Source organism: Mercenaria mercenaria, chromosome 1 (assembly GCF_021730395.1).
Source record: "Mercenaria mercenaria strain notata chromosome 1, MADL_Memer_1, whole genome shotgun sequence".
Taxonomy (NCBI): Eukaryota; Metazoa; Mollusca; class Bivalvia; order Venerida; family Veneridae; genus Mercenaria; species Mercenaria mercenaria.
Window position 1 is genome coordinate 48,880,481 of NC_069361.1, and position 20,843 is coordinate 48,901,323.

The 20,843-nt window shown below is 36.6% G+C and overlaps 1 protein-coding gene across 3 annotated transcripts; it reads left to right on the top strand.

The window, feature by feature from the left end:
- The first annotated feature begins 553 nt into the window (after positions 1–553).
- On the top strand, positions 554–20,604 carry LOC123538902 (uncharacterized). Of its 3 annotated transcripts, none has more exons than XM_045323314.2 (5): positions 554–834; positions 4,527–4,655; positions 10,711–10,857; positions 17,448–17,697; positions 19,693–20,604. In XM_045323314.2, the coding sequence occupies exons 1-5, from the start codon at positions 637–639 to the stop codon at positions 20,400–20,402; spliced, it is 1,434 nt and encodes a 477-aa protein (XP_045179249.2). In that variant the 5' UTR covers positions 554–636; the 3' UTR covers positions 20,403–20,604. The 3 variants fall into 3 exon arrangements, with proteins under 3 accessions (XP_045179249.2, XP_053402980.1, XP_045179256.2); XM_053547005.1 differs by having other exon boundaries at positions 4,527–4,576; positions 10,761–10,857; XM_045323321.2 differs by lacking the exon at positions 4,527–4,655.
- The last annotated feature ends 239 nt before the right edge of the window (positions 20,605–20,843 follow it).

Here is a 20,843-nt window from a genome sequence, read left to right on the forward strand (position 1 = left end):
TTTGTGTTATATTGACCTTCATTCTACTCCTAACAAGAACTGTACTAAAGTAAACTATTGTGGAATAACTGAAGGACGATAATTCGAAAAATCATCAAACCGGAACATGAAAATAATAATAGTGGGAGTGCAGCTTCCTATCAATTTTCACTATTTACATTGCACCCAGTGGTTGTTGAGAAATACTCAAAACAAGAATTGTACTATAGTCATACTATTGTTGATTAATTAAAGGGCAATAATTCGAAACATTATCAGACCGGAACACAAATAAAATAAGTTTATGCAGATGTCCTCTTGATAGTAATTAAAGCTTCAGGACTATGAAGAGCGGCTAAATTCCAAATTGTGCTTGCTGAGAAAACTCTGAACGATAACAGTATATTACTGTATGCACTGTTAAATAGTCAAAGGGCAATAACTCCGTGAAAAATCATCTGACCGGAACAACAAGTCTGTGAAGTTTCGCTATATAGATTACAATCATCAGCGGGTGTATGTAGAAATACTCCGGACAAGGAAGAATACGGGACGGACGGACGTAGTACCGGTCTTTTAGTGGTGTATAACCTTCCGTATGGAATCTTGAGCATTCCCCTAAGTTCTAGCCTCTAGGAGGGTGACTGTGTTACAGATATGGATGAACGGGACGTAGAAGTATTTATAGAAACTTTAAAGCTGCAATTGAATGTTTATAGTTTCGACTATCTTGCATCCATCCCTATGCCATTTAGTGATTTGGCTAAAGTGAACCGAGTAAGCGAATCGTTCAGGAGCTTGCAACTTCCTGCCGGTTATGGAAAACCATTGAAGAACATTCTCAAACCACTTCAGGTACCATGGAACTGTTTTGTGTCTCTGTATTAACCAGACCTAATAAAAGCGTTGTTTGTCTTGTACAAACAATTACATATACTGTATATTAGTCTGACTAATACGTACAACACAGTTTGTTTTATGCCAGCTTCCTGTCAGTTCCATCCTTCCTGTGGTTTCGATCCCTAAGCATTTTCTGAAATAACGCACGTGACTCTCATTACAATATCCGAGTACTGGTTACTTTCGATATGTCGAAGATTTTCCAAAACGTAAATTTATCATTTGACATGCACAAGAAGCATGTAAACAGGTAAATCACCAAAGGAAGTGTCTAGGGGTACGGATCTGATTCTAGAGGTACGGATCCGTACCCCTAGACAATCCTGTTAAGGTTTGTCCCCTAGACAATCCTGTTAAGGTTTGTCTAGGGGTACGGACCTCCTTTTCCAGATAATGTAGGGTGTTAAATCTTTAATTTGGTGGAAAACAAAACATCAAATAAGTATAAGCCAATGAATTCCAAGAGACTGAATAAGGTGTGGCATAGTTTACTTCAGAATAGATTTTTAGCTCACCTGTCACGAAGTGACAAGGTGAGCTATTGTGACCGCTTGATGTCCGTCGTGCGTCGTCCGTCAACAATTTGTAAAAAAATATTCTTCTTGAAAACCAATGGGCAGAATTACACCAAACTTCACAGGAATGATCCTTGGGTGCCCCCCTTTCAAAATTGTTCAAAGAATTGAATTCAATGGAGAACTCTGGTTGCCATGGCAACCGAAAGGAAAAACTTTAAAAATCTTCTTCTCAAAAACCAGAAGCCTAGAGCTTAGATATTTGGTGTGAAGCATTGCCTACTGGACCTCTACCAAATTTGTTCAAATCATGACCCCGGGGTCAGAATTGACCCTGCCCCAGGGGTCACTTGATTTTACATAGGAAAATCTTAAAAAATCTTCTTCTCAAAAAGCAGAAGCCCTAGAGCTTAGATATTTGACATGTAGCATTGCCTAGTGGACCTCTACTAAAGTTGTTCAAATCATGACCTCCGGGTCAAAATTGACCCCACCCCAGGGGTCACTTGATTTTACATATGAAAATCTTCAAAAAATTTCTAAAAATAAACTAGAAGGCCTAGAGCTTAGATATTTGACATGTAGCATTGTCTAGTGGACCTCTACAAAATTTTATTAAATCATGACCCCCGTGGTCAAAATTGACCACGCCCCAGGGGTCATTTGATTTTACATAGGAAAATCTTTAAAAATCTTCTTCTTAAAAACCAGAAGCCCTAGAGCTTAGATATATGGTGTGAAGCATTGCCTAGTGGACCTCTACCAAGTTTGTTCAAATCATGACCCCGGGGTCAAAATTGACCCCACCCCAGGGGTCACTTGATTTTACATAGGAAAATCTTAAAAAATCTTCTTCTGAAAAAGCATAAGCCCTGGAGCTTAGATATTTGACATGTAGCATTGCCTAGTTGACTAAAGTTGTTCAAATCATGACCCCGAGGTCAATATGACCCCGCCCCAGGGGTTACTTGATTTTACATATGAAAATCTTAAAAAAAAATCTAAAAATAAACTGGAAGGCCTAGAGCTTAGATATTTCACATGTAGCATGGCCTAAAGGACCTCTACAACATTTCTTCAAATCATGACCCCCGGGTTCAAAATTGACCCCGCCCCAGGGGTCACTTGATTTTACATATGAAAATCTTCGAAAAATTTCTAAAAATAAACCAGGACTAGAGCTTAGATATTTCATATGTAGCATGGCCTAGTGGACCTCTACAACATTTGTTCAAATCATGACCCCCGGGGTCAAAATTGACCCCGCCCCAGGGGTCACTTGATTTTACATATGAAAATCTTCAAAAAATTTCTAAAAATAAACCAAAAGGCCTAGATCTTAGATATTTGACATGTAGCATTGCCTAGTAGACTTCTACAAAATTTATTCAAATCATGACCTCCAGGGTCAAATTGGCTCCGCCCCATAGGGTTAATTGATTGTACATAGAAAAATCTTCAAAATTTTCTAAAAATAAACCAGAAGGCCTAGAGCTTAGATATTTGACATGTAGCATTGCCTAGTGGATCTCTACAAAATTTGTTCAAATCTTGACCCCCCCCCCCCCCCCCCCCCCCCCCCCCGGGTCAAGTTGACCCAGCCCCAGGGTTACTTGATTGTGCGTAGGGAAATCTTCATAAATTTGCTAAAAATAAACCAGAAGGCCTAGATCTGAAAGCTTTAGCTAAGAAATTGGTTCAAGCAGGCAACTCTACTCAGATGAGCGATATAGGGCCATCATGGCCCTCTTGTTGATGTTTTTACCTGTCAAGAAATGAAAAGGGGCGTTTTAACTATAAGTCAGCTATAGAATACTTATTGAAACTTCTATAGCATTAAGTTTTGCTTTCACTACGCTGCGCTCCGTTTCAGCAAACTTAATTACCATAGAAGTTCAATAAATATTCTATAACCTATACGTTTTTATTAGCTCAACTGTCACATAGTGACAGGGTGAGCTTTTGTGATCGCCCTTCGTCCGTCTGCCCGTCCGTCGTCCGCTAACCAGAAAGCTTAGAGTTTATATATTTGACATTTAGCATTGCCTAGTGGACCTCTGCATTGTTCAAATCTTTACCCATCCACCCCAGGTAAAAATGACCCAGCCCCAGGGGTTGCTTGATTGTACATAGGGAAATCTTCATAGATTTACTTAAATAAAATAAGGCCTAGATCGTAAATATTTGATATGTAACATTGCCTAACTAGTAGACTTCTACAAACTTTGTTTAAGTCATGACCCACGTGGTAAAATTGGCCCTGTCACAGGGGTTACTTCAATGTAAGTACATTGGAAAATCTTCCAAAATTTTCTAATAATCATCAGTTTGACATTTGAAACATGTAGCTCATGAATATTACTTAGGTGAGTGATCCCATGACTCTCTTGTTAACCTATAAGTGAGTTTCACCTCATTTGCATTGCATAATTCACAAATGGTGGAAAGAAGTAAAAAGAAAGTATTTTTGGGAGTGGGTTGGGGTTATGTTGCATCGACACAATTTAAGGTCATATGGTGACTTTCCAGCTTTGATGGTGGAGGAAGACCCCAGGTGGCCCTCTGTGCACTATTTCATGGAATCACCGACCTTCCGTAAGCCAGCTTGATGACTTCCTCACATGAAGAATTTTACGCCCTGAGTGAGGCTCGAACCCACATCAATGAGGGGCAAGTGGTTTGAAGTCAAGGACTCTAACCACACGGCCACTGATACCTCTTAAATAGAATGTAAGAAGTACGTTGATCAAAGCTGAGTTTATTTTCAACTTATTTCAGGAAACATGTCCAATGAATATTTTAAAAATGTGTACGAATGTACAGGTTTTCAAATAAAACGTCTATTTATCAATTCAAAACTTTATTTCCCTACATAGCGACCAAATTTACCTAACTTTAGGTATCTCTATTTTTCAATATCTTTAGCCATGGTGAAGTGGAGATAACGAGAGTTGACTCAACTTGACTGTATGTTTGTTTTGTAGTGTTAGCAAAGCAAGCAACCTAATTGGGATGAGTGATATAGGGCCATCATGGCACTCTGGTTTTAAAAGATGTCATGATATATGATAAATGTTTTTAAATGCACATAATGTGTTTAATCCCTCAATATTAGGAAATTTACACTTTCAGGGAAAAGAGGGAGTAAACCTGTTTAAGAGAAAACTGGAAAGCAGTTGTTGCCAGGGAGTGAGTGCAGCTCAGTCAATTGAGAAAAAGTCGGAGGAAATTGGGATTGAAAAAGAGCAAGTTGCTGAATATGTAAATATTGTGATATATTGAGATTTTAGCAGTATAGATCAAAAGAAAAATGAGTAAATTATGCTTACCAAATGTGATGCAAATAGTGGCCTCTAAATTGCCCATCTAGAAAAATTCCACGCGCTAGTGTAATTCAGGATAGGACAAGTAAACCTTGCAGAATACTTTACTGATTTGGCTAGTGCTTTTAAAATCGCAACTATTGTAACTTTGAAAAATTCCAATAAGAATATGTTTTAATCACCTCGCGAAATACGATAATAACTTGGTAGATGCAAGTTTGAATTCTAATTGCTAATATGACTGATTAACAGGTGTGGGAGTCTTAGACTGTGATAATTTATAATTTATTCTGTACATATTGATGAGCACTAGCCATACATTTTCAAGCATGGCTACAGCGTCAAAACAGACCGATAGAGGTAGTTTATTTGGGAAACAGGGTGGTGGAGACGAAAAGAAAGAAGAAAAAGAGGCGGAAATATGCCTCTCTGAAAAACGAAAATTAAAACTAAAAGAGTATGATAAAATAAAACAAAAACGTACTGTCCAAGAGAAGTGGTCAAATGAATACCCATGGCTCATAGAAGAAGAAGGCAAAATTTATTGTTCACTTTGTAAAATATACCCGAGTAAATTGCTGACACTAAATCATCACTCTACACTGGTGTAGCTTCTAATTTAAAAAAAAAGGAAGTTCGAATTTCATAATAAAATTGCAAAGCATATTAATAAGCATGTTAAGTGTAAGGAACACCAAACAGTTTTAGATAAACCTGCTTCTTAGAATGTTATACAGTTTGTGCTCAAGGTGACCTATTGTGACCGCCCTGTGTCTGTCTTCCATCTGTCAGTCCAATTCATTCAAACAACTTTCTCTTAATCCACTCCAATTTAGCCAAAACTTTACAGGAATGTTCCTTGGATGATCTTTTCTGAAAATAATTAAAAGAATTGAAATCCATGCAGAACTCTGGTTGCCATGGCAACTGATTGAAAAATCTTTAAAAAATAAAAATAAAAAATCAACCACTGGCCATATTTCTAAATAATTTTACAGAAATAGTTGTTGGATGATCCTCTTACAAAATTGATATTTTTGTAATGATTCGTCAAAAAACATTGCGGCCAGTGGGCATGGCTTGTTTTAAACCTTTAAAAATCTTCTTATCTGAAAGTAGTGATTGGATTTCATTATTATAGATTGGTAGCAATGATCCTTTGATGGTCCTTTCTAAAAATACCTAAAAGAATTGAAATCCATGCAGAACTCTGGTTGCCATGGCAACCAATTAAAAAGTCTTGAAAAACGAATAAAAAATTAATCGCTGGCCAGATTTCAAAATAATTTTATGGAAATAGTTGTTTGGGGATCTTACAAAGTTGACATTTTAATGATGATTCGTCAAAAAACATGGCCGCCAGTGGGCGTGGCTTGTCTATCCCTATATATCTATAGTAAAATCATTAAAAATCTTCCTTGTCTGAAAATATTGATTGGATTTCATTATAAATTGGTAGCAATGTTCCTTTGGTGATCTTTTTTATACGCCCGAAGGGACGTATTATGTTATGACGCTGGTGTCCGTCTGTCCGTTAGCAATTTTGTGTCTGTCCGTTAGCAATTTCGTGTCCGCTCTGTAACTCTTGAACCCCTTGAAGGATTTCAAGGAAACTTGACACAAATGTTCACCACACTGAGACGACGTGCAGAGCGCATGTTTTGGATGTCTCGCTTCAAGGTCAAGGTCAAACTTAGGAGTCAAAGGTCATATCAGTTTGTTTCGTGTCCGCTCTGTAACTCTTGAACCCCTTGAAGGATTTCAAAGAAACTTGACACAAATGTTCACCACACCAAGACGACATGCAGAGCGCATGTTCCGGATGACTCGCTTCAAGGTCAAGGTCACACTTAAGGGTCAAAGGTCATATCAGTTTGTTTTGTGTCCTCTCTGTTACTCTTGAACTGCTGGAAGGATTTCAAAGAAACTTGGCAGAAATGTTCACCCCACTGAGACGATGTGCGGAGTGCATGTTCCGGATGACTCGCTTCAAGGTCAAGGTCACACTTAAGGGTCAAAGGTCATATATGACTTTGCTTTGTGTATATTGCTCTGCATTGCAGTGCTCTTGTTTTTATTTGGCAGATCTCTTTTTTGTACTTATAATTTTTTTTTTTTGAATTACTTTCCTTTTATGTTACTATAAATAGCTTATTTTGAAACATTTTTATTATTGGCCGTAGGGAAAAACCGAGACCACTTTTCTGTGGTACAACATGGATGGTACTTCCAATTTTTAGGTCTATTTTTACATACCTGTACCTGATAAGGATTTTTTTGTAGGCCTTGAATATTTTTTTTTGGATTTGTTTTTTGAAGTTTTCCTTTTGTTGTTCCAGTCCTTTGGGCTACAGCAGTCAAGTTCTTAAAATTTTGCTCCCATCCTATGATGTAATCCTTCGGGCATATATTGCCCCGCTTGGCGGCGCTCTTGTTAAAAATAGCTAAAAGAATTGAAATCCAATTTAAACGACATCTCCTCCTTTGCCACTGTGCCAATTTCAACCAAACTTCACAGGATTGTGCCTTGGATGGTCCCTAACCAAAATTGCTCAAATGGTTCCGCTCCGGTGCACAAAATGGCCATCAACAGGGTTCCCACGGTCAGGGAAAAGTCAGGGAAAAACATTTTTTGTTCAAGGTCAGGGAAAAGTCAGGGAATTTTGTAATTGGTCAGGGAAATTTGGAAAAAGTCGGGGAAAAGTCAGGGAAATTTGGAATTAGAGGTCGAGGGTTTAGGAATCAATTTGTAAAAGCAGAAAGAATGTTATAAAAAGCAATGGCAGTTTCTTAAATTTTAGTTTCAACCTAGCACTTTTGCAAATGTTTTAGTTAGCACTATAAAATTATTCTGTATTTCATATCCAAATATTATAGGCTGTCTATCAAGTCTTTTTAACAAAACTAGTGTAGAATTTTAACGGAAAAATTAAGACTGTAGAAAATAATTTTGTTAAGCAAGCTTATATCCCTTCTGTTTGCTTCGAACAGTGTCATGTTTTACAAATGCTATGAAATGTATAGTCCTGCATAGTTGAGAAGTTATTTCATCGTAAAATGTATTGACATAAAAGCCATAACAGTTACTGTTCTTTTCTGTCAGTTATGCTTGCATGGAAATTTTACTAAAGAATGCTGAGGAAAGTTCTTTCCAATTGGAATAGTAACTCATCTGATTTTTGTGAAAAAAGGATAAAAGATTAGTTATTGTCATCACTTGACCGGCATCAGTGTCGGCATTGCCTGGTTAAGTTTTATGTTTAGGTCTGCTTTTCTGCTAAACTATCAAAGCTATTGTGTTAAAACTTTCAACACTTGTTTACCATCAATAGCTGACTCCGTACAGAAAGAAACATAACTCCATGCTGCTTTTTGCAAGAATTATGGTCCTTTTTGACTTAAAAATATATCAGATTTCTTGGTTATATTTTCCATTTAGGTCAACTTTTCTCCTTAACAGCCAAAGCTATTGCTTTAAAACTTGGAGCTTTTATTCGCCATTAAAAGCTGACTGCACAACATGTACCATAACTCTACCTTACCTTTTGAAAGAATTATGGCCCCTTTTGGACTTAGAAAATCATGGGTAGGACAATATTTCTAATATACAGAGATAAAAAAATCAGATGAGTGTCTGCACCCGAAAGACGGTGTTCTTGTAAAACCATATTAAATGATGATATGTTTACATATTGCAGTTGAATAGTTTAGTTAATTTCAGGTTTTATTTTGGTAAAAATATTGTTTATTCTAATCACTAAGTTCAGTAGGGCTGTCATTGATAGAAACGATATCGATGTATCAACGATATTTTTTGGTCGATCGATTATCAGTTCCCATTTTTAAAAATCGATATTTTACAAATAGAAAAAAAAAACATCCAGATAAACACTCAGACCCTTTGAAACAACTTTCTGCCTATGAAAATTTGCCCTAAGTAACGGAAGTTGTCAAAAAAGTAATGTCTAAACTTGTGCTGTAGCAGTCGTTTCCCACTAGTCGGCACTACCTGTATGGGGAATAGTAGAAATACGTAAATACAAATACAATGTAATCAAACAGTAATATGAAAAGCAGGCAATATAAGTAGAAAGAAATTAACAAGAAGGTATATAGCATGCATATGAACAAATAGGTTGTTAATCTAAGTTAATAATCAGTATATCGATGTATCGTTGATATTTGTCTTCTGATATATTGGTATCGCCGATACGCCTAAGACCCAATCAATGACAGCCCTATGGTTCAGAAATTTTTAACTTTCGAAAATAAACTGCCATGTCTAATTGGTTTCATATCTGATCTATATTATTATTTTTACAATGCAAACTGAACTACTGTAATATAAAACAAAACAATTAACTGCTAAATATATTGCAGCATACACGACTGTGTCTGCAAGGGGCACACCATTTTAGTGAAAAAATGCTATTTTCTATAAAAAATCATGTATGAATAAGGGCAATTTTTCACAGAATATAAAAAAAAATTGTTAGAATTTATCCAGTAGTAAAACCCAAAACGTGGTCATAGGTAGTCTTTCAGTGAACAGGGCTCTCGTTTGGCAAAATTTGGGGCCGAATATTGGCCTCATTCCCACCTCAAAATAGTATGTTTCCCCCTATTTTAAAAAAATTCCCCTCAAGTCCAAGAACATCAGTGCTAAGTGCTATACAGTTGACTTGTTGGCATTAAAATTTTATTGTTTCCGATAATTCAGTGGCTCAGAGAAAAAATTACAAAGTGTGATGCCTGAATAAGGTTGTTTATAATTGACAGACTTTATACAGCAGTGTATAATTAACAGAATTCAGGTTTTGGTCAGTAAAGTTGAAAAGAATGTATATATTTGTTTGCTTTTCTTTTCATGTTTGAAATTCCCCCTAAAAAGATTTTTTTTGAAAAATCATGTGAAGTTTCCCCCTTGCATGGACCCTGGCCCCAGTCCCAAAAAGCAAAGGAGAGCTTCTTATTGCCTGTTACATCTCACAAAAATAATACAGGGTTTGTTTAACTGCCACAAAATTTATTTACACCATTGTTATCATTATAACAAGAAAGGTGATAAAATTTAGCTGATACGGAGGATTGAAGTGAATATTTATAAATCTTTGCCCAGCTAAACTTCTGTGAACATGGAGCGTTTTGGTCAGGGAAAATTTGACTTTGGTCAGGGAAAAGTCAGTGAAAAGTCAGGGAATTTTATATTCTCTGCTTTGTGGGAACCCTGAATTCAAGCTAAAAATAGAAAAGCCTTTCAGCAACTTGTCCTCATGAACTGCTTGTTTAATTACCTCCCTTTATTGGGCATTTTTCAATATTTAGGTATTTCTAAGGCTTTTTTATGAATATCTTAATTTTAAATAATTCTGTTTTGTAATAAATATAAGATTTATGATTAAATAGAAACTTTTTAATTTATTTTTTTCGACTTCAAAAACTTTTTTTCAAATTCTTATAGTTTTAATATAGAAATTGGCTTCTGTGTAACAATGCTTTACTGTTACAGTGCATTGGGCACTATGTATTGAAATGGAAACATGAATATATAACCTTATTTGTGAGTAAATGGGGTTTCTTCAGTGGGGTCTTTAAAGAAAAAATCTAATGAACTGCTTTATGGATCTTCACGCACATTTTGATTCAATGCCTTCAAAAGGTGACTCAGGTGAGCGATTCAGGGCCATCATGGCCCTCTTGTTTAATGGTTTGGTTTTATGTATAGCGACCACATTAACTTAACTTTAGGTATCTCGACTTTTTGATATCTGAACATCTTTTCTTTGGTCATGGCGAGGTCGAGATAACTAGAGTTGACTGTAATGTTTGTTTTGAAGCGTTAGCAAAGCAAGCAACTAAACTGGGATGAGTGATATAGGGGCCATTATGGCCATCTGGTTTTAAAAAATGTCATGATTTGAAAAGTGTTTTTACATTTGTTCATGCACATAATGAGTTTAAATCCCGCATTATTAGGAAATTTACACTTTCAGGGAAAAGAGGGAGTAAACATGGTAAAGAGAAAACTAGAAAGCAGTTGTGACCAGGGAGTGAGTGCAGCCAAGTCAATGAAAGCTGAAACAGCTGTTGAGAACAAGTTGGAGGCAATTGGGATTGAAAAAGAGCAAGTTTCTGAATATGTAAATATTGTGATATATTGAGACTTTAGCAGTATAGAATCTAAAAGAAGAATGAGTAAATTATGCTCACCAAATGTGATGCAAAAAGTGGCATCTAAATTGCCCATCTGTCTGTTAATGAAAATTCTTGGCCATGCAATTCCTCAGCAACAACTAGAATGAATTAAACAAAACTTTATGGAAATGCTTCATGACCAAGGGGAGACACGCTTTTTAGCTCATCTGAGCCAAAGGCTCAGGGTGAGCTATTGTGATCAGTCACCGTCCGTCGTCCGTAAACTTTAACTTTAAACGACATCTCCTCATAAACCGCTAGGCCAATTCATCCAAACTTCACAGGAATGTTCCTTGGGTGAAGCTCTACAAAAGTTGTTCAAAGAATTGAAAACCATGCAGAACTCCATGGCAACCGAAAGGAAAAACTTTAAAAATCTTCTCAAAAACCAGAAGCCCTAGAGCTTAGTATTTGGTGTGAAGCATTACCTAGTGGACCTCTACCAAGATTGTTCAAATCATGACCCCGGGGTCAAAATTGACCCCGCCCCAGGTGTCAGATGATTTTACATAGGAAAATCTTAAAAAAATCTTCTTCTCAAAAACCAGAAGCCTAGAGCTTAGATATTTGACATGTAGCATTGCCTAGTGGACCTCTACTAATATTGTTCAAATCATGACCCCCGGGATCAAAATTGACCCCACCCCGGGGGTCATTTGATTTTACATAGATTTCTATAGGAAAATCTTCAAACAATTTTAAAAAATAAACCAGAAGGCCTAGAGCTTAGATATTTGACATGTAGCATTGCCTAGTGGACCTCTACGAAATTTGTTCAAATCATGACCCCTGGGGTCAAAATTGACCTTGCCCCAGGTCACTTGAATTTACTTAGGAAAATTGTCAAAAAATTTCTATAAAAAAAAACAGAAGGCCTAGAGCTTAGATATTTGACATGTAGCATTGTCTAGTGGACCTCTACAAAACTGGTTCAAATTATGACTCCCGGTATAACGGTCAGTTTTTTCCCCAGTCAGTTTCTTCCCCGAGGAAAGAACTGACTAGTTAGTTTTTTTTTCCCCGAGGAAAACTGACTGTGTCATTTCATTCCCCCCGCCCCTCCCCCCCCCCCGTCATTTTTCCCCCCATGTACACTGTTTACTCCCCTTGATCATTCTTTATTTGGGGAAAAAACTATTACTTTTTCCCCCCCCCCCCCCCGTCAATTTCCCATACAATGTTTACCTTGATTTTTAGGGAAAACATTTTCGCCCCCTCATCAATTTTCCTGGTTAGTCAGTTATTTCTCCTTTTAGTGAATTGGAACTGGTTATTCTTGGTTATTATTTACTAGCCTGTTTTTTATTTCCAGTAGTCAGTTTTCATTTAAAATATAAATAAAATATAAAATATGTTTCATATTTTGTGTAAATCAAAGAAATGTTTTAAATGAACTCATTTAAATTTCTGTTATATTTTTAGCTTGACTACTCACCCTGGTGTCGGCGTCACACCTTGGTTAAGTTTTTGCATGCAAGTACATACAGCTATCATTTAAAGGCATATAGCTTTGAAACTTATTTTCTCTTTTTCTAGGTCAATTACCAGCCTCACTGGGTCAAGTTCCATAACTCTGACATGTATTTTGAGCAAATTATGCCCCCTTTTGGACTTAGAAAATTCTGGTTAAAGTTTTACATGCAAGTTACTATCTCCAAAACTAATGCAAGTATTGAATTGAAACTTAATATCTGCCTTTGTGGTTATAAAACTAGTTGATAGCATCAAGTCCCATAACTCTGACCTGCATTTAAGCCAAATTATGCCCCCTTTAGGACTTAGAAAGACCTGGTTAAAGTTTTGCATGCAAGTACATACAGCTATTACCAAAAAGCATACAGATTTGAAACTTAATTTTTCTTTTTTTTAGATCAATTACCAACCTGACTGGGTCAAGTCCCATAACTCTGACATGTATTTTGGCATATTATGCCCCCAAAATGGACATAGAAAATCCTGGTTAAAGTTTTACATGCAAGTTACTATCTCCTAAGCTAATGCAGATATTGAATCGAAACTTCACATTGTGTCTTTGGGGTTATAAAACTAGTTGATAGCATCAAATCCCATAACTCTGATATGCATTTTGGTCAAATTATGTCCCATTTTGAACTTCTGATATTTTAACATTTTGTGTAATATTTTCCTGCTTCTGGGACAATATTTCGAATAGTCGAGCTTGGCTGTCTCTCGAAAAGCTCTTGTTTTTAATTGATGGCATTTTCCCTGTTTCAATTTCTTCTAAGGTAAGGAAACTACTGCTGGTCAGTCCTTTTCCAACCTAGCCAGTACTTGACCAGTTAGGAGGGGGAAGTAAATTGACTGGTCAGTTTTTCCCCTCCTTTCCAATACATGACTTACTGGACAGGGGAAGAAATTAATCTGTCAGTTCTTTCCAAATAGCCAGTACTTGACTTTACAACAAATTAAACCATTAGTATACCCTGTGGTATGTTAAATTTCTTCCAGATATATAAGCAATACTGCAATATCCATTGTACATTAATATCCGCTCAGCGAAACTTCTTTGATCAAGTGATTTCTGACCAAATACAAAAACTAGATCAGACTTATATTAAGAATTTTTTCACTTTCAGCCTTTCAAGTAGGTAAAAATTCCTAACTACAGCACAACACAACACCCATCAAGAAAATGACCCTAACGCATGTCATCAACTATCGCCATGCCTTTTTAGCTCACCTGTCACAAAGTGACAAGGTGAGCTTTTGTGATCGCGCAGTGTCCGTCGTCCGTCCGTCCGTAAACTTTTGCTTGTGACCACTCTAGAGGTCACATTTTTGATGGGATCTTAATGAAAGTTGGTCAAAATGTTCATCTTGATGATATCTAGGTCAAGTTGGAAACTGGGTCACATGCCATCAAAAACTAGGTCAGTAGGTCTAAAAATAGAAAAACCTTGTGACCTCTCTAGAGGCCATATATTTCACAAGATCTTCATGAAAATTGGTCAGAATGTTCAACTTGATGATATCTAGGTCAAGTTCGAAACTGGGTCACATGCCTTCAAAAACTAGGTCAGTAGGTCTAAAAATAGAAAAACCTTGTGACCTCCCTAGAGGCCATATATTTCAAAAGATCTTCATGAAAATTGGTCAGAACGTTCACCTTGATGATATCTAGGTCAAGTTTGAAACTGGGTCACGTGCCTTCAAAAACTAGGTCAGTAGGTTAAATAATAGAAAAACCTTGTGACCTCTCTAAAGGCCATATTTTTCATTGGATCTGTATGAAAATTGGTCAGAATGTTCATCTTGATGATATCTAGATCAAGTTTGAAACTGGGTCACGTGCCATCAAAAACTAGGTCAGTAGGTCAAATAATAGAAAAACCTTGTGACCTCTCTAAAGGCCATACTTTTCATGGGATCTGTATGAATATTGGTCTGACTGTTCATCTCGATGATATCTAAGTCAAGTTCGAAACAGGGTCATGTGCGGTCAAAAACTAGGTCAGTAGGTCTAAAAATAGAAAAACTTATGACCTCTCTAGAGGCCATACTTACGAATGGATTTCCATAAAAATTGGTCAGAATGTTCACCTTGATGATATCTATGTCAGGTTCGAAACTGGGTCACGTGCTTTCAAAAACTAGGTCAGTAGGTCAAATAATAGAAAAACCTTGTGACCTCTCTAGAGGCCATATTTTACATGGGATCTGTATGAAAGTTGGTCTGAATGTTCATCTTGATGATATCTAGGTCAAGTTCGAAACTGGGTCACGTGCGGTCAAAAACTAAGTCAGTAGGTATAAAAATAGAAAAACCTTGTGACCTCTCTAGAGGCCATACTTGTGAATGGATCTCCATAAAAATTGGTCAGAGTGTTCACCTTGGATGATATCTAGGTCAAGTTTGAAACTGGGTCATGTGCCTTAAACAACAAAGTCAGTAGGTCAAATAATAAAAAAACCTTGTGACCTCTCTAGAGGCCATACTTTTCATGGGATCTGTATGAAAGATGGTCTGAATGTTCATCTTGATGATATCTAGGTCAAGTTTGAAACTGGGTCAACTGCGGTCAAAAACTAGGTCAGTAGGTCTAAAATTATTAAAATTTTTTGACCTCTCTAGAGGCCATATTTTTCAATGGATCTTCATGAAAATTGATCTGATTGTTCACCTTGATGATATCTAGGTCAGTTTCGAAACTGGGTCACATGCGGTCAAAAACTAGGCCGGTAGGTATAAAAGTAGAAAAACCTTGTGACCTTTCTTGAGGCCATATTTTTCATGAGATCTTCATGAAAATTAGTGAGAATGTTCACCTTGATGATATCTAGGTAAAGATCAAAACAGGGTCATGTTCCTTCGAAAACTAGGTCAATAGGTCAAATAATAGAAAAACCTTGTGACCTCTCTAGAGGCCATATTTTTCAATGGATCTTCATGAAAATTGGTCAGAATTGTTATCTTGATAATATCTAGGTCAAGTTCAAAACTGGGTCACATGAGCTCAAAAACTAGGTCACTGTGTCAAATAATAGAAAAACGACGTCATACTCAAAACTGGGTCATGTGGGAAGAGGTGAGCGATTCAGGACCATCATGGTCCTCTTGTATTAATATGCCATGGTGGGGATACATAAGCTTTTCTCAAAAGCATCTTCTAGTTACCAAGCTGATTTGGACAAGTTCTATAATTCTGACATGTATTTTGACTAAATTATGCGCCTTTTTGTACATACAAAATCCTGAGTAAAGTTTTGTATATATTTATAAGTGCATACAGGAATTACTGTAAAGCATTAAGCTTTTAAACTGATACACTGGTAATCTTTTTCTAGGTCAAAAACCAAGCTGACTGGGACAAGTTCTACAACTCTAATATATACTTTTTGATGTATTCCCCTCCTTTCTCAAAGTGTGTTTACATTTCTAGCTTCACTCTATGAAGTATAGTCTAGTCAAGCTGACTGGGACAAGTCCCATAACTCTGACATGTATTTTGGCAGAATTATGCCCCTTTTTATATGCCCGAAGGACGTATTATGTTATGATGTATGTCTGGCTGTCCGCACACACGATTGGTGGTAGGAGGTGTGGCCTAAGACAATAGAAATCCTTTGTATTCACTCCTTATCCACTTAATTCTTTTGTTCGTTAAGTGGTCATTCTATTGTTTTAAAACAATGGAATGACCACTTAATACATAAATGTGGGGATGTCCGTCTGTCCGTCCATCCGTTAGCAATTACATGTCCGCTCTGTAACTATTGAACCCCTTGAAGCATTTCAAAGACACTTGCCAGAAATGTTCACCACATAAAGACAACGTGCAGAGCACATTTTTCAGATGGCTCGCTTCAAGGTCAAGGTAACACTTAGGAGTCAAAGGTCAGATATTAGCCATTTTGTGTCTGCTCTGTAACTCTTGAACCCCTCGAAGCATTTCAAAGACAATTGCCAGAAATGTTCACCACATCAAGACGATGTGCAGAGCGCATGTTTTGGAAAGCTCATTTCAAGGTCAAGGTTACACTTAGGGGTCAAAGGACAGATATTAGCAATTTTGTGTCAGCTTTGTAACTCGTGATCATCTGGAAGGATTTCAAAGAGATTTGGCAGAAATGTTCACCACATCAAGAAGATGTGCAGAGTGCATGTTTCGGATGGCTCACTTCAAGGTCAAGGTCACACTAGGGGTCAAAGTTCAGATATTAGCAATTTCATGTCCGCTCTGTAACTCTTGAACCCCTTGAAGCATTTCAAAGACACCTGGCAGAAATGTTCACCACATCAAGACGAAGGCCAGATTTAAGCAATTTCTTGTCTGCTCTGTAACTCTTGATCATCTGGAAGGTTTTCAAGGACACTTTGTAGAAATGTTCACCACATCAAGACTACGTGCAGAGCCCGTTTTGGATGGCACACTTGAAGGTCAATGTCACACTTTTGGGTCAAAGTTCACCACAAAATGTTCTTGAACCCCTTGAAGGATTTCGAACGCACTTGGCACAAATGTTTAATAGATCGAGATGATAAGTGTATGTTTCCGATGGCTTGCATCAAGGTCAAGGTTACTTTTAAAAAGGTCATATTACTTTAACATGTGAAGGAAATATATCAAAGAAAAAAAATGAACTATCATAGATACATTTGGGTGTATATTGCTCTGATTGCGGTGCTCTTGTTGGACTTAAAAAATCCTGGTTAAAGTTTTGCATACATGTGCATACAGCTATAACTGTAAAGCAGAAAGCCTTTAAACTTTGTTACTCATTTTTTTGAGGTCAAAAGCCAAGCTTACTTTGAGTTGAAACTTACAAATATTTGATTTATTTTGATTTCTTTTACTAAGATACTTGATTGTAACTCTTAGATTATAGAAATTTGAATATTTAGTGCTGAGACATCTATTTGTATAGTCAAGCATTGGCTGTCTTTGGACAGCTCTTGATTGTACGTAAAAGTTTGTAAGTTTTGTACCAAGAATGTAGGATTGATCATACACTGTGATGTTTGCCCTTGTGAATTGACATTTATATTTAAATAGTCTGTTAACTTTTATTTTAGATCACTTTTGATGACAACAAAATGAAGGAAGCTTTAAAGCATTTGAATTCGTTTCTGGAGGAAGATAATATAGAAAGGCTGAAAAAAGTTTTGCAACAATCAAGAGATGAAGGTGAACTTGAAGTTGGTCTTGGAATTCATCTTTTTTCAATGTTGATGGGAGAAGCATACACAAGCAAAAAGAAAAGTTTACGGAGTTGTCCTTGTGGTTGTCAGGAAAAGCTTCTAGAGAATGAAAATATGTGGATAGGTAATTTTCAGTCCATTTTATAGGTTCGATTTCAGGTTGCTTTAGTTTAATAATGATTAAGCATTCTGCAAAACACAAATATTTAAAAAAAAGAATTAAAATTTTATTACTATATAATGTCCAGGCCCTAGTTTCATGAAAAGACTTAAGTATTTACATGCTTATTTTTCTCGTTTATAAATCTTTTATGTTGATTTTTTTCAAACAATGGAATGACCACCTAATACATAAATGTTGGGGCGTGCGTCCTTCCATCCATCCGAGACTGTTCTGTCGAACCTAGCTCCAAAAGTATTTGATGTAGATTCACAAAACTTTACAGGAATGTTTGTCAGTATGAGTAGATATGCACCTTGGATTTCACACCCGGATTCATTCAGTCCTGTAGGAGTTACCGGTATGCCCCCTGACTTTGTAAAAATTAATCATTTTAATGTTGTGTGGCCCCTAGCTCCAAATGTATTTGATGTAGAGTCACAACACTTTACAGGAATGTTCGTCAGCATGTGTAGTTATGCACCTGGGGTATTACGTCTGGATTCATTCAGTCATGTAGGAGTTAGGGCCCCTTACTTTGTAAAAATTGTCATTATTAATGTTGTGTCACATGCAGCTTTAAAGCATTTGACGTAGAGTCACCAAAGTTTACAGGATTGTTTGTTAGTATGTGCAGCTGTGTTTCTGTGGTTTGGCATGTGTATTCGTCTAGTCGTATAGGAGTGTCAGGTAGTGGGGGCATCTGTGTCCCATGGACACATTACTAGTTGGTTAACATTTTGTAGGTATGAAAGTACTAAACTTCACACATTCATTCAGTGTCATAATCTTACATGCAGTGCACTGGTGTCATAGCTGTACTTTCCATCTTTTCATCTTTACAAAATCATGCCCCTTTTCACTTAGCAGTTTTAATAAGCTTTAGTTTGAAACTTAATATCTCAGTAGCCACATACTGGTATTAGAATGGATTAAAACTTCATACATCTGTCATGAGCTTACAAACAAGGTACAGGTTCCAAAACCCTATTTCAGTTTTAGCAAAATTATGCCCCACGTTTTTTTCTTTTGCATTTATTCTCTTGACAAGGCTGTTTTGAATAGTCCAGTGCTGCTCTTGTATGAAATGTTTTTTAGGATTTTACCTGCATATGTTTGAAATATTAATCTTTGCCAGAAATTCACCTATTAGTGGTGGAGACATACTCTGTGTACCATAGACACATTCTAGTTTATATCCCTGTTTATGAGCTAGCATTGCGTAGAAGAGTTTCAAATAAAGATGTTTGCTGCCCTAAGATTGCTGTTCTTCTGCTTTCATTTTCATGTAGAGGAAAGTCCTTTGTTATGTTATAACTTTGCTGTGAATTTTTATGCCCCGGTATCTACTGATGCTGGAGGCATATAATTCCACCTGTTTGTTAACCAAAGTGTACCATTTCCTCTACCATCAATACTCCTTACTACAATACAATGAAACTCATGCAGATGTTTCCTCTGACCATAGCCCATCTTACAACATCACTACACCTCACCTTGACCTAATTTTGTACTTAGCACACTTTATCAAATGGTCGAGATTAACCAAAGTGTACCATTTCCTCTACCATCAGTACCCCTTATTATAATACATTGAAACTCATGCAGATGTTACTCTGACCATTGCCCATCTTACAACATCACTACACCTCACTTTGACCTTGACCTAATTTTGTACTAAGCTCACTTTATCAAATGGGCAAGGTTAACCAAAGTGAACCATTTCGCCTACCATCAATACCCCTTACTATAATACATTGAAACTCATGCAGATGTTACCTATGACCATAAACCATCTGACAACATCACTACAGCTCACCTTGACCTTGACCTAATTTTGTACTTGGCAGACTTCAAATGGGCAAAGTATATGGACAAGGCTGCCGCCGTTGGCATCAAGCATTTATTAAATGCAGCTCCTTTTCCTGTGTGACACTCTTGCTTGTTTTGATCTTACAGGATCTGAAAACACCTGGTATGGAGAATTGGATATAATAGCTGGAAATCCTGTTTCTGGAGAGGTTGTCTCAGTTTTTGTTGAAACTAATACTGAAAGTGGAAGTAAATGTGATGAAACAAAAATAGGGAAAGATGATGTAGTTAGTTTCCAAGGAGAAGTAACTGAAGAGGAAGAAAATGAGGATGAAGCCACAGATTTAAATGACAGTCCTGGTGATCGGACAAATCTTGAGGTAAAATATTGTGGTCCGAGTCAGGCTCTTAATCAAGTAATTGCACAGGCGATTGTCTTCGCATTTACCGAGTACAACAGACATCCTAGTAAATCAAAATTCATACCTTCTGTCTTAATTGATAAAGCACGTTATCAGTATGTCATTTACAGTCCTGTTGATGATATATTGCTTGTTTCAAATTATATGGTGTATATCAATGATGAAAACTTTGATAAAAAGTCAGGTTATAGACCATTTGTTGTGTTGTGGTTAATCTTAAATCACAGATTGTTCTTTACAAAATGTCCATTCAGGCGTATAGTGAGAAGTGGATTCCATAAGAACATTAAAAATTTGCAACAGTTCCAAAATTTGACGGAATATTCAAAAATTATTCACATCGAGCAGAATTCTGATTTTCCAAATGACACTCCCAATGCAATTGATGATAGAGGAATGGAATGGTTCGTTGGGAATCAGGAACTTTGTTTTTAGCTCAACTGAGCAGGAAGTGCTAAATATAAGCTACTGTGTTTAGTGTGTTGTTTGTCAGTATTCATTTTGTTAACACTATAAAGGCTACACTTGTATGTTTGTGTAAATTGGGGTTGCGTGGCATTTCCTTAAATGTAATACATATATACAATATGTACAATAACGGGGAAATAAATCACCCAAAATTCAAATTAGAGTTATGGGACATCATCAGCATGGAATGTGATAGTGAATATGTTTTGAGTTTAGTCAATATCATATTAAATGAGTACATTATGCTTAATTGAACTTGCCGAAATAACTTTTATGTATAGCAAACATATTGTTGTATTATCATATCAGAATTATTGAGTTATTAACCGTATTGTTAGCTCGAGTGATTTATCTCCCCTTTATAACTTAGAACTTTTGGTTAAAGTTTTTCGGCAAGTTTTATTTAAG

Bases quoted from the DNA above. Each gene is read 5' to 3' on its own strand.
- LOC123538902 (XM_045323314.2), top strand. From the start codon at position 637: ATGGATGAACGGGACGTAGAAGTATTTATAGAAACTTTAAAGCTGCAA. The intron at 835-4,526 runs GTACCATGGAAC...TTACACTTTCAG, and splicing joins ACATTCTCAAACCACTTCAG to GGAAAAGAGGGAGTAAACCT. The intron at 4,656-10,710 runs GTAAATATTGTG...TTACACTTTCAG, and splicing joins AAGAGCAAGTTGCTGAATAT to GGAAAAGAGGGAGTAAACAT.